This window comes from Mya arenaria, chromosome 16 (genome assembly GCF_026914265.1).
Source record: "Mya arenaria isolate MELC-2E11 chromosome 16, ASM2691426v1".
Lineage (NCBI taxonomy): Eukaryota > Metazoa > Mollusca > Bivalvia > Myida > Myidae > Mya > Mya arenaria.
In genome coordinates, this window is record NC_069137.1 from 33,315,802 (window position 1) to 33,330,839 (window position 15,038).

Genomic DNA, 15,038 nt, shown 5'->3' on the forward strand with positions numbered 1-15,038 from the left:
TATTGCTGTAAATTAAAGTTTCTGTTATATTTACAAATCCACTCTCTCTCAGGAGAATGTCTGCCTCAATGCCACTGCATAAGTTCTGTGCATTTATGATTCGAAGTGTCACTTGACAAAACAATGTTGTATACTGTAAAAATATGTGCGCACTTTGTTGAAGACACTTGACTATGATAATAGATCCAAGCATACCGTATTTATGTTACATAACAATTTGTTCATGGAGAGAAACTTGATTGCTATGGCAATGTGAAACACGTATTGTCAAACTTTTGCTTTATTTGATTTATGAACAAAGATAATCGGTGATCAGTTTCAAAACGTTTCGCTACGTATGCTTGACTACATGGAATGATATAAGATGCCAAGATTTTTGCGACCTCGTTCCTTAAACTGCAAAAGCGTGTTCTTTAAAGAAAAGATATATAACGCATTTATCAAAATTGTCCATTTACATTCGTAGATTTGGAGTAGACCAGATTTACATTTAATGTTAATTTAACACGAATATCTTTGTTTTGGTGTCTTAACAATTATAGGTACATTTCGTCACAGTCGTCTAACATTAAATATTGCTTGTAAGTTTGATTTGTTTGTTATCTTGTATCGCTTAGTGCCAACAGGAGTCCAAAATAAAAAGCATGGTTTGAGTATCAAGCAGTATAATTACTACATACATAAAGGTTTTATTGTAGTATGGGAAATAAATCAAAGGTACGTGTGAAAATTTCTTGTGTTAATTACTACAACAGAGTATTTGTTAAGGCTACAATACCGGCAAGTTTTTAAGTTATATACCGACAAACGAGTCCCTGTGTGTAACACGGTATGTTGGTAGTAAGTGAAGAACTGTTATTGTCACCTCGAAATGCCGTATAAAACATAACAAGAAAAACATTGCACATTATCTTAAAAGTCTAAAAAACACAACTAAAATACTGTCGTAGATACGCATGACACAGAGATTGCGGACGGTTTGAGACAATATTCTTTCCTATCAACATTATAAAATTGCTCTCCCCGCAACATGCAATGCTTATATGTAAACCTTGACGGTTTTCTTGATGCAGTAAAACCCAATACAAAATCATAACCTTCGCCTTTGATTAAAATTCATGATGTTGACCTTAAAGTGTCATTTTCAGTGAAAGTAACTGATAAAATATCTTAAAAATTTACAATTTCCATTTCATGGATGAATAGTATGGTTCAAAATACTACATAAGCTGGTGTTAAGGGCGTTTTTCCCATGCTTAAATTCTTCTTTCAACTCAAATTCATGATTAGTACATTATGTATATTGATTTGCTATCTATACAATTGATCGATCATAGGGTAAAAACAAATTTCAGTCCGCAGTTCAACAAGACGTATTGTTTATAACTGATTCAGAGATTCCTATATAACTTTGTTACTCAACATCAGAAAACGTTCTTCTATAGATACACTGCTTTGCTTTTGATAATCGTTCTGTGAACCTCTGCAGTGTGCAAGAAATAGGTCATTTAAAACATAAACGCATGTAGGCCGAAATAGCTACGAAAATAACACTGCACTTGTATGTCCCACTAATCAGACGCGCGACTGCCTGCAGACTTGAACATTGTGAAAGAGTGCACAAGTTTTCGAAGGATATAACTCAAGCGTAGTAATCCTTTTCATTAGGACAAAGTATGATTGTGTATAAGTAAATATATTGTAATAGAACAATAGTGATTTTTCAACTGTTAAGAGAAGTTTTCAAAACAATATTGTGCTAGTATGCAAATAATTGCACTTAGCTTTAAAAGGAACATATTCAACCTTATGAAACAGAAAAGCATCAGCGAAAACAGGGTCACTTAATATTTCTTGCTAGATAGTTATTTAATTTTAAATGGTGAGGAAATTTTTCGATATAGAAAAAAGGATAATAATAAAAATGTTTTAATTGCAAAACTTATTAAAAATAACTTTATATTTTCTTAAGTGCATACCCAGGGATAGTATCACGAAAGAAGTGAAACGAGAAAAGAGCTTTCCTCATAAACTACGGCTATCTATTTAGACAGAAATACCAAGAGTAATCTCTGGTAGCAGAGAGGCTAACAAAGGTCGTTAGTATTCAAACATGTATGTAGAGGAGATGTGTGTTTTCCTTATTCGTTAAGAGCGACTTTGCTGTTGAATTACAATAATTCTTCAAAGCAATAACATTTCAAATGATACGAAAATTATATCGGGACAACAGGCATTCATATTAAGCATTATTAACCAACTATTACGTATTTGACGAGATACAGAGACAATTGCTGTACCAATACCAGACAATTGAAGACAATATATGCCAGAACTCGCTCAATATCGTCCAAACTCGGCCAATATCAACCAAACTCGCCTAATATGAGTTTCCTCCGTTTTGATTGGCTACAAAACTCGCCTCATATAGGATTTGAGAAATGGGCCATTTTCATTGGCTGTCGAAACTCGCCTTATATGAGAATAATGCTGAAAATTATTTTTAAAGGTAGCCATTTTGTTTTCCGTTTTCCGACTGTTTTGAAAATGTTGTGCTTCGTATAACTCTATTTGGAATACTTGAAACTATTGAATGATTCCACCACTGTGTATGGTTTGATATAACACTTTCGGGCTCAGGCAAATACAGCTAACCTCGGACAAATAACTAGGCCAATATGAAATCACATAATTAATAACAATATATTAATAGCTCAGTCCTAAGGCGATTAATAAAAGAAAAATAGGTTTTGATGTAGTTCACATGATATGTTTAAGCCTTAGGACTTAAGACATGTATTATAATGCATACTGTCTATTTTGATTTCACAGGTCCTAAATGGTATTTATTTACAACCCGGTCGCCTTATTGCTTAGCATTAACGATGAATAAAGTAGTTTAAACGTATGAGCACGTGTTGTTTTACAAAATGTTCTTAGTATGTTTCAAAGCAATGAGTGTATGGTGATCGAAACGATGACAGCAGTTCGGTCGAAGATAATCATGATTTGTATGTGTATAATGTTCGAAGTAATTCCTATGTCGACCAAGCAATTGTAAATTTCTTATTCTGACCCCCCCCCCCCCCCCCCCCCCCCAAGAAAAAAGAGTTATAATTGACAAAGACAGTCAGGTAAATATCATTTTTAAAATCATAAGATGTCCCCATAATAATAAACTAAATTTTAAGTGCAATGAGAAATTCGGTTAAATACTCAGTACTAAAAGTAGGTTCTTTAATACAACGGTTTTTTGTTGTGGAATCTGCAATTTTCGAGCGCTGATTAACATAAGCAACACAGGTTACCTCAAATTGACGTGCTTGAGTAACGAATGCCCCTTGTAAGACTACGGTTATGAAGGATTTCAAATATTTTATTATGACTGGGAGGAAAATGAAAACGTTGCAAGCTAGATCAAAATCTAATAACAACCGTTAAGCACATCATCTGTCAACATATGGTCCTAGGTGGGACAGCCGCAAGTGTTAACAGAATGAGACACAACTTTACATTAATCACCTGATCAGTATTTCGTTTTAACATCCCGTTTTATATTTTCTTTGACTTAAGTAATATTTATTTTCAATATCAATAATTAATATTATGGTAATATTTGTTTTATTTCTTAAAAAATATATATTCTATATTTAACTAAGCTACTATTAACATCCAGATTGCCGTAATATTGTTCCGTTCGTTTGAATAAAGTGTTCTTAACAACTCACATTTAGTCATGTTTTTATTAAGCTCAGCATTTCTCAAGATTAATTATAGGTTAAATAAAAACAAATTAATCAAAAGTATAAAAAATAATAATCATTCAAAAATCAACTTTCTACACTTACATTGATATGTTGTTAATATGTTTGGGTTTTGTGATATGCATCCTAATTTACATTTGGTCTTAGTGGTATGCAACATATTAGTATCTTTGGTCTTTAATGAATGCATAACAATTTACCTATGGTCTCTGTGGAATACATCATAATATACATTTGGTCTTTGTGGAATGCATCATAATATACGTTTGATTTTTGTTGAATGCATCTTTATTTCATTTGATCTCTGTGGAATGCATCATTATTTCATTTGGTCTCTGTGGAATGCATCATTATTTCATTTGGTCTCTGTGGAATGCATCATGTCATGTGCTTAAGTTGTGCAAAATGAAACTGTGTATTTCACTTATTATTTTATCTAAGTAATCACAACATTTGTAAGAGGAATATACACAGTATCAGGATGTTTGACTGCCATAGGATATACTTGACAAACGAAGCGGATTGTATGGTGCTTGCAATGCCATTCGGGACTCCTTTGAGACTTTGTCCTATGTAACGCTTTAATATTTATTTTAGGACTGTCCAAAATGGTTGTATTCAGACCAAATTTCGGTACTCATCTGAAGCATTGATTAATTGACATTAACATTTTCTTAAAGTACATTTTACAAAAAAAAGAACTATGTTTTTACCACAATCACCTAGAAAGTAAAGTCTTCATTCTATTGCGGTACTTGATAAAGGTTTGTTTATCAAATGCTTTAATGTAAAAAAGTTGGAACTATGTGTTTTTGGTATTGCATGGTGCCAACATGTATCCAGGAAAGAGAAAAAAAACATTGTTTTATTTATTTTATGTTATGGCTTGTTTGCAAATGTATATGCTGTTGTATGCAAACTAATTTCAAGATATCAGTGGCAATATCTTGAGTTGACTTCTACACCATATGAGGTTATTCTACGATATGGCATTTGAACGGAATAATCTATTATAATATAACACGGTATGTTTCTAATAAGTGAAGAAATATAACTGTCCGCTCGAAATACCATATTTATCACTATAATGCAAATAATGCACAAGTAAAATTTACTGGAGCAACTAAGATTGTTTTGGAGTTATGGTATGCACAGGAGGTTTGTATCGCACAGACGAAATAGGGAATAGCTATATGCCGCCCTCGCCTGTTCATACAATGCAGTATAACACGATTAAATAACAAATCCCCGGGTCTTGATTTACAATCATGATTTTCATGTGTAAATATTATTTTCAGTTTCAATGATATAATCTAGGGTAAAAATACATAACCTAATATGCAATTTTATATGTGTAACAGTATATCTCTTCAAGAAAATGGATAAATAAAGTTTTTTTGAAAGCAAACCTAAATCATATTTTCTTAATTATCTCAAATTATTATTCCAATCATAATTCAATGGTGTGTGCATTATTTCAGAAGAAAAATATCATTCCGAGCATATTCAGTGTGTGTATACCACGTGATATATTGCGTCATAAATGCTACATCGGAAGGCAATATTTTGTTTTGAAAAATACTTTAAAACAAATATAACTTCACTATTTCTTTACCATTTTAAATGAAGCATAGCGCAGTCTACGCCGCTTAAGGAGCCCTGCCTTCAGTCTTTTACAAGAGTTTGGTTAAGAGTCTAGTTTCTTAAAACACTTCGACAAACCTTTTCACAATACGGCCGTCTGACGGAGCACTGTCAAAACATTATTTAGGAAACAGGTTTGTCGGAGTGTTAGATGAAAGTAATGATCTCATCAAATTTCGGTAATGAAACAAATACGGGGCACTTTAAACGGCATAGACTGCCTTTTGTTTTATTAAAAATGGTGTTGTAAAAGAAAAGATATCTTTGATTTAAGTCTTCATTTAAGCAAAATTTTGTCTTCCGACATAGCATTTATGACGTAATTTATCACGTGGTATACACACACTGATATAATAAACATGTGTTTTCCATATTATTCACCAATGGGATTAAAATTGCGAAGCCAAAACTGATACTTAAATGCATTAGATTGATCAAAGATTTTTCTAACAGCGATATTGAAGCAATTCATCACTAAATATACTTCATCATTTATTTAGAAATTACACTTTAGCTCTTATACTTAACATCCGGAAACTTGTCTTGTAGTTTCACTGCTAAATGTTTGTTGTTAATAAACGTTTTGTAAACCGCTGCAGTGTACAAAATATAGGTCATTTGAAAACATTTGCATGCGTGGTATGAGGCTCGAAATAGCTGCTGGTTTATCCCAGCTATCAGAAACGCGGATGCCTGCTTGCTTAAACTATTTCAAAGAGTGTAACACTTTTAACTGGATACAATTTACGCGTAGTGATAATTCCTTTTGGACCAGGTATGTTTGTACATTATTAATATATGTTTATGAAGCAAGCGTGAAATATCAGTCAGACAGGGAGAGTTTCAAAACAATATTATGGTAGATGATGTTTATATTCACACGGGTAAATACGGCGTTATATATCTTATCTGAGTATGACAGTATAGCACATTGTTTTTAGATACACCTCATTTGTTCCTCATTTGTTCCATTTCGTTTATTGGTCAATTAATTTCTCAGTTCAAAACTCTCAGAATGACCTCTTTAATTAGATCTATTTTGGTTATTGAATAAAGCACAAGGCCCGGTAATGAGTGACACAGCAATAATTCTTATTACTTACTCTACTAGCAAGAATTCAACTAGTATTTGTATAAATGTTGCGTTTAACGTGCCTAAATTAGTTTAAACCCCAGTGACCTGCTGTTTTGAATATCTAATATTTGTTAAGAACCATATTATTGTACATAATTGACTTGTCCCTGTTGTATGAGCCCTTAAGGGACCAAATAGAGGTTGACGGAATTAATAAATAATGCATTTTTATCTTTAACTCACTTGACTTTGATTTTTGAAACAAAACATGTATTTGTGTTGCAAATTTATTTTATTTGCAATGAGCTAAACAATATAACTCATTAAAAAAAAACTTATCAAAACGCCCTTTAGCTGCACCTTTACGATGCTCGCTTAACAGATATGGACTTCGTAGTCATTACGCTCTGTGTTTGTCCCTGTCGTATACATGGTATTATAAGATAAGTACTGGTGAAATGCACAATGCAAGATGCAGCAACTAAGCATACACTAACTCACTAATGTTTATTGGTTATCTTTAAGACATTCTGCTAAATGGGTCGAAACGTTCATGTTGGTAACCTTAATTTAATTACGGTTTTGGATATATTTAAATGAATATTTTTACAAGCATGCTTCGCTGTTTGTATTATGCAATATCAAGGCTGAAATAGATAACAGTCTTCCATTCAAGTCATCTTCGGCAACCCCGGTACTTTCTTCCGTTTAGAGTACATTAGTACCTAGGGAAAATAATTGAATAAGCATCAATTTCATAAATATTTATGAAATATGGGAGAAAACTATTCTTCTTATGAAGTCGCATGGTTACAAATTATTACTCTTCAAACAAGGTGATAAACTTAACGCCATCAACGGATCTCGTAGCTTAAGGTATTAGCCGCGTAATACACACTTTTTTAAAAGCTTTAACCGACAACATAGTTATAATCACGGTACACTATGGGACTTTTATCCAAATTTTGAAGATTTTTTACCGTGAATTAAAAAATGAATTTATGTTTCATTACACCCACCCCCAAACTCCAAGGGCTGCAAAGAGCGACAAGTAAATATTTTGTCTATATTTGATTTTTTTTCGCATTATCAGAGATTATGAAATAAACACAACAGTTTCTGGTAAAATAAACATCAGTTAACAGAAAACTAAAGTTAAAACGAACACATTATTGATACACATGGAAAAAAATCATTTTGATTGATCTTATGATTCTTCGGAAAAGAGCAGTTTTTCGATGTTTGCAAATATATAGCAGTTTTATAAAATTCATACAAAATAGTTAACTATAAGGCAATCTGCTGAAATCATTTTAGATATTATCTATGATGTCTATTGAACAATTTAAAAGACAATTTATGATAGTTTACCGTCCAGTTTTGAAGAAAATATACATAATATCATGTTACCATACATTTTTATAGCTAATAAAATGCTTAAAAATCAACCTTTTTCTTGTAAAAAATTATAAAGCTTAATTGGACTTATTCATAAAATGTACTCTTTCAAATAAATGAATTTTACTTATGATACTAACTCAGAATACAGAGTTTAAAACAAATGAGTGTACTTTTAAACTAAAATATGTGAAGAAACAAGAACACTAAGTGGGCTTGCCCCTCCAAAAATATCAGAGTGAAAGTACTCAACTAATGTTTTTTTTTAAAATATTATAACATGTAAATAATCTCTGTGGGTAATTTGATGTATATCTGTTTTATTTTGTCATTGGTATTCTAACAATTAGTTTTTTCACAATAATTCTTCACTCTTCAACATTTGAAGTTTGGTCTGTTCCCATGCTTTGTACTTGTAGTGTGTGAACAGATGATAACTCAATGCTGAGTCAATGCTGATTTGGTTTTCATGCACCTTCAGGTACTTTACCCATCAAGAATGTTTAGTGCTGTAAAGGAAAAAAAGTTGTACTTTAAAGCCTTTCTAACTAATCAGTATAGATAATTATACTGCCATACATAAAAAATAAACAGTTTTCTCAACATTATTTTGAAAAAACAACAACAAGCTGATACATACATGTATATATATAAAGAAAATTATTAAATTTATAAATAAAATCATCATCATCATCATCATCATCATCATCATCATCATCATCATCACCACCACCACCACCACCACCACCACCACCACCACCACCACCACCACCACTTGACTACCATCACCACCACCACCACCACCACCACCACTTGATTATTGAATACAGTAGGTTTATAAAAACAAAAACCAAGTCAAATATGTTTTATATGAAATACTCACATCATCTCGATCAGATGCGACTGCCTTGTGGATGGACGTGGCTGTCAAATCCGCTCTCAAGGATCCAACATAGTATTTAATGCAGGCTGGAATTCTTCATAACCAAGTGTTGTTGACTAAGTAATATTCAGACATTTTCCTGCCTGGAAGAAATTAGACTTCTGATTATCAACCAGCAGAAACTACCACCGTAAAATACAAATGCAAAAGTATTATACATTCTGCACTAAAATCTGTTTTAGCTAAGAGTAAGGGTTGGTAGGCACAACTGTGTAGTTGTTGTGCATATGGTTGATAATGATTCACAACAGTATGGGGTTTTAACGAGACCTACACCAAGCCAATGGATGTCAATAGTGTCCTAGCAGATGGGGCTTCAAGCCCCAAACCACATACAACTTTTTTTTCACAGGTTAATTTTGAAAATATGCATTTTGTAAACAAATAACAGGTATGTACATGTATTGTGGTATGTTAGAAATAGGTCACGTACCAAAACACATCATTTTAAAACAAAATTTTAAGTCTAATATTTTTCTAAGATAAAACAATCAATTAAAAGATTACATACTCATATTATATCTTAAACATAAGTTATGTGCATAAGTACATATAAAAATATGTAACATGTACATACATGTAAGTACATGTAAAATATGAACATGCTGTCTAAACATTTAGCTAATAAAAATGATTTAAGAATTCCAAAGATAAATTAAAAAAACAAACGTTTTTGAACACAAACTTACAAAACTGCTCAAGGATACTTACATTCAGAGCCCTTTGATACGAATATCCCAGTTCCATTCCGATTGTTGACAGTTCGTTTTTTCGAGAGAAAATCTTCTCTTACGCGTATATTTCACTTATAATCCATGTTTAACTGTAATGACTCAAATTGTTAGATGTATCGTAATCAACTGTCAGCGTGTACTTTTAGTGTTTATTTATTTTAAACGTATATTCATGAGAAAAACATCACAATGTTTATTGACCTAAGAATAGCCGGGATATACCTTCTGTTTCTAAAAATAGCAACATCCGGTACAGGCCGAATACGCCCGATGTTCGTCGCGATCTGTTACGGCGAGTGGCGATATATGTCGATGTTACCCGATGTTTCCCGAGTTGTATTACATGGCTAATACCTTAATATAACATAACACATAACGTGTTTACATTCGCTTAGATTCTGAAGAGGTTTTCATACGGCACATAAAAATGCTCATTTATCATTAACGATTTCGAGATTTTCGTAGTAAAGGTTTCTACGGTACTCAGTGTTGAAGAGCGTAATAATGTAGCGATAGAGACGATGCAGTCAAATATGATGAAAGAATGCCTATCATGTTTCCAAAAATTGAAATGTCATGTGCAAATTCATTGTAATTGTTCTAAGAAAACAAAATGAAATAAAATTATATTTACTTTGAACACTTCAGACCGATAGTATTTGATTGAATAACCGAGAAAATTGCATAAGGCAGTTGCTCGTCTTTTCGAATGAAACATGGTGGAAATAAAATCATATTCAAGTATCGTACAGTTAGGTTAATCAACGAACATAATTAACTGTATAAACAATATATTGCAGTCGCTATATGTCAATGATATAAAAGTAACGTTAAACTATGGAATCAGTCACGTTTCAAACGCTTTGATTTGTTTAGAACATATTTATATCAATTAAATGTTTACAGAATGATGTGGATACGCCCATCCGTCGTTGTGCTGATGATAGTGCTACAGACCTGTGGGGCAGACAGGTTAGAACGAATGGAGCGTCGATTGGAACTGAAATTGAAAGCCCTTCAGGCCTACGTCGAGGTGGTAGGTATACATTTTACAACTCTAGACTTCTGTTAAGGTCGATATGTCTTTTTACGGACCTGTTCAGGTTATCGACCGAGGACGCTAGCTAGTTAGCATTACGCAATGGCGGTATACACTCCTTCTGATCAACATATTGTTCTTTTTTCAGATAGTGAACGCAAATGAAGGAGATTTTGTTACACTAGCTGATAGAGTTTCTAAGCTTGAATCAATAGTTTCCACGTCAGAAAACGATATCAGAGAGACTACAAGTAACGGTTCAAGGAACGAGCATACTGTAGCATATACAAAACCAGAATTGAATAACATTCAAAATACTCTCACTATGTATAAGCATTCCTTTGAAAAACAAAAAAGGGAAATGAACGATGTTAAGATTGTTCTTAAAGATACATTGTCGGTGTTTCGTTCAAACGTTTCCTTAACTATTAACTCATTAACCAACGCTGTCAGTGATCATGTGAATCATGGCGCCGATGAGATATCAGCTACTTTAAATAATGTAAGCGAAACATTAGTTGAAACTGGGAGTCGTTTGCGCTCTGATATATTCACATATTTGGGCAATCTCAGCTTTGAAGTTAAAACTGAGTTGGCCATTAATATTGAAAGGGAAATAGATGACAACAATAAAACATTGATTGCTCTAAATTCTCAAGTCCGAGATTATATTGCCAATGAAACAGAAAGTCTAGCCTTTTTTAAAACTAATATACTTCAAGACATGAATGAAACACGGGCTCATGTGCGAAACGAAACAACTGAACTTGAAAAGAAGGTTGAAGAGCTAATAGGTAGAGCAAATGAAGTTGTTGGGATCATTGATAAGCAGGGATCTACAATAGAAGACGGCATTATGGCCACCATCAAGGCGCGTAAGTAAATCGTTTGCTATTGCTGTCTATAAAATAAGATGATTAGGGAATAGAACAAGATTGTTAAAAAATGAATGGGTTTCATAAACTGATGTTCTGCAGTAAAGTAAAGTTTTCATGTCATTTCATAACTTAATATGCCATTAGTTGAGAATATATAGGGCATTCAATTTAACACCGACCTTAAAAAACAGGCTCTTCGAGGAGCATGCATTGTAGGTACTTCATTTCTAAAACGGCTCCGGTCAAATAGACATCAGCAGCCATTTGTATACACCTTTGATGAATTGTACGGGTTATGCCAAAACGATCGCCACCAAAGTGGTTTTAAGATAACAATACGTAAATATCCATAATTATTCACATTTCAATGTATACACTTTAAATAATACGACACATTTAACAAAGTTGATACCAAGGACAGCCTCTCTTCAAATTGTAGTAAGCCCTTCCAATGTTGTTTTATTTATGGTGTAACCACAGGATTAGTAGAAGTAGGTGCAGAACCTGCGTTAAATAAAGTTTTAATCTATTTAGTTCACAGTTCCTGGAGTGACTGGTCTGCATGGTCCGACTGTTCTCAGTCATGTGACAGCGGCAGCAAAAGTAGACACAGGTCATGTGATGTACTTCCGCCTATTACTGAAGGATTTTGCATTGGAAATGCAACAGAAACAAAGGAATGCGTCATTCACGAGTTTTGTCCATGTAACTTCGTTTTCTTAACTTCTTAAGATTTGTAGAATATAATCAGTAACAACCGAGTTACAGTTTATTTTAAAACGACCTTTATTTCTGTTTTATAGGTGATTCATTTTTACCTGTTATTTTTTAAAACAAGATTGTCGTGAAAGTATAAGAGGCTAAACCGCAGTGTTTGATTTTACATACGATAAATGTTTAAACATACATTTTTTTAATAACAGTACTAAAATTATTTCTGACCGTATTTTTATGAGCCCATTTGATAACTAAGGAAATATACAGACGAACTGGATATACAATGTATGTGTACATATTTCGTCATTTTAAGATTGGGGGGAATGGTCGCCATGGTCTCAATGTTCCCAAACATGCACCACTGGAACAATGACGAGAGACAGATCATGCAATGCACCGGCTTCTCTTGCATCAACTTGCCAAGGAAATGTAACTGAAAGTCAGACATGTGTGATGTTAGCCGAATGTCCACGTAGGTGTCACGTTTTATTTGCAAGATTTAACTGTAAGAAAAAAGAGTTTTATATTTCAAATCAAACTAGAAATAACGGAATGCTACATAAGATTAAGCTGAAGGAGGTAGTTTTATCGAAATAATGTAATGTAGATAAACTACGCACAATGACACTGGATTCTGTGATTTATGGAATACATCAAACAATCAATAAGTCAGACCCGCCCCTGGACCTCTGTTTATCAAGACGAGGTCGTAACCGTTACAGTAAAAGTCCGCCCGGATCATCTTTGGTACAAGACGATGTCGTTACCGTTATTAATAAGAACCGCCCGGGTCATCTGTTTAACTAGCAGAGGTCGTTACCGTTACAGCTAAGATTCGCCCCGTGTCCGATGTTTACCTTAAACGATGATATTACCGACACAGTTAAGATCTCCCCCGGATCCCCTGTGTTTTAGACGAGGTCGTGAGCGTAACATGTAAAATCCGCAAAGGGTCCTCGTTGTTACTGGTTGATATCGTTACCATAACAGTTACGATCTGACCCGGGTCCAGGTCGTTAGTTTTACAACTAAGATCCACACGGGACATCTGTGTAACTAGACGAGGTCGTTAGCGTTACAGTTAAGATCCACACGTAACCTCTGTGTAAATAGACGAGGTCGTTAGCGTTACAGTTAAGATCCACACGGGTCCTCTGTGTAACTAGACGAGGTCATGACCGTTACAGTTAAGATCCACAAGGGTCCTCTGTGTAACGAGACGAGGTCGTTAGCGGTACAGTTAAGATCAACACGGGACCTCTGTGTTACTAGACGAGGCCGTGACCGTTACAGTTAAGATCCACACGGGACCTCTGTGTAACTAGGCGAGGTCGTGACCGTTACAGTTAAGATCCACATGGGACCTCTGTGTAACGAGACGAGGTCGTAGCTTTTACAGCTAAGATACACACGGGACCTCTGTGTAACTAGGCGAGGTCTAGCCGTTACAGTTAAGATCCACACGGGACCTCTGTGTAACTAGACGAGGTCGTTAGCGTTACAGTTAAGATCCATGCGGGACCTCTGTATAACTAGAAGAGGTCGTGACCGTTACAGTTAAGATCCACGCGGGACCTTTATGTAACTAGACGAGGTCGTGACCGTTACAGTTAAGATCCACAGGGGACCAATATGTAACTAGACGAGGTCGTTAGCGTTACAGCCAAGATCCACATGGGACCTCTTTGTAACTATACGAGGTCGTTACCGTTACAGTTATGATCCACACTGGACCTCTGTTTAACAAGACGAGATCTTAGCCGTTACAGTCAAAGTCCACACGGGACTTCTGTGTAACTAGACGAGGTCGTAGCCGTTACAGTCAAAGTCGACACAGGACCTCTGTGTAACTAGACGAGATCGTAGCCGTTACAATCAAAGTCCACACGGGACCTTTGTGTAAAATTACGAGGTCGTTAGCGTTACAGTTGAGATCAACACGGGACCTCTGTGTAACAAGACGAGGTCGTAGCCGTTACAGCTAAGATCCACACTTAACCTCTGTGTAACTAGACGAGGTCGTAGCCGTTGCAGTTCAGATCCACATGGGACCTCTGTGTACTTAAACGAGGTCGTAGCCGTTACAGTTAAAATCCATGTCGAAACTTTTGTGTAACTAGAAGAGGTCGTAACCGTTATAATTAAGCTCCGCCCATGAGCATCTGTTTAATATATGAGTTTGTTACCGTTACAGTTAAGTCCGCCCCTGTACGTTTATGTTACTGGACAAAGTCGTTACCGTTGAGAATAAAATACGCCCGGGTATTCTATATTAGACGAGATTATTTCCGTTACAGTTCAGACCCGACCCTCAATGTTACTGGACAAGGTAGTTACCCATGCCGTTAAAAATATCCGCACCTGGACTTCGACGAGTACGTTACCGTTACAGCTAAGATCCGCCCCAGAGCCTATGTGTTCCTAGACGAGATCGTTACCGTAACAGTCACGATCCACCCCGGACCCTCTGTTATACTGGACGAAGTCGTAACCGTAACAGTTAAGATCCGCCTCGGGCCTTCTGTTATACTGGACAAAGTAGTTACCGTTACAGTTAAGATCCACCCAAGGGCCCTCTGTTATACTGGACGAAGTCGTTACCGTTACAGTTAAAATCCAACCCGGGCCCTCTGTTATACTGGACGAAGTCGTTACCGTAACAGTTAAGATCCGCCTCAGGGCCTATGTGTAACTAGACGAGGTTGTAACCGTAACAGTTAAGATCCACCTCGGGCCCTCTGTTTTACTTGACGAGGTCGTTACCGTTACAGTTAAAATCCACCCCGGGCCTTCTGTTATACTGGACCAAGTTGTTACCGTAACAGTTAAGATCCACCCCAGGCCCT

At 35.2% G+C, this 15,038-nt stretch overlaps 1 protein-coding gene across 1 annotated transcript in view; it reads left to right on the forward strand.

Moving 5' to 3' along the window:
- Window positions 1-6,056: 6,056 nt before the first annotated feature.
- The window catches only part of LOC128221944 (low-density lipoprotein receptor-related protein 1B-like), an 82,075-nt gene continuing 73,093 nt past the window's right edge, over window positions 6,057-15,038 (forward strand). The window contains exons 1-5 of the mRNA XM_052930655.1: window positions 6,057-6,183; window positions 10,465-10,594; window positions 10,746-11,472; window positions 12,010-12,180; window positions 12,506-12,664. Of these exons, the coding sequence (XP_052786615.1) occupies window positions 6,098-6,183; window positions 10,465-10,594; window positions 10,746-11,472; window positions 12,010-12,180; window positions 12,506-12,664 (1,273 nt within the window). The 5' untranslated portion in view covers window positions 6,057-6,097. The remainder of the gene's footprint in view (window positions 6,184-10,464; window positions 10,595-10,745; window positions 11,473-12,009; window positions 12,181-12,505; window positions 12,665-15,038) is intronic.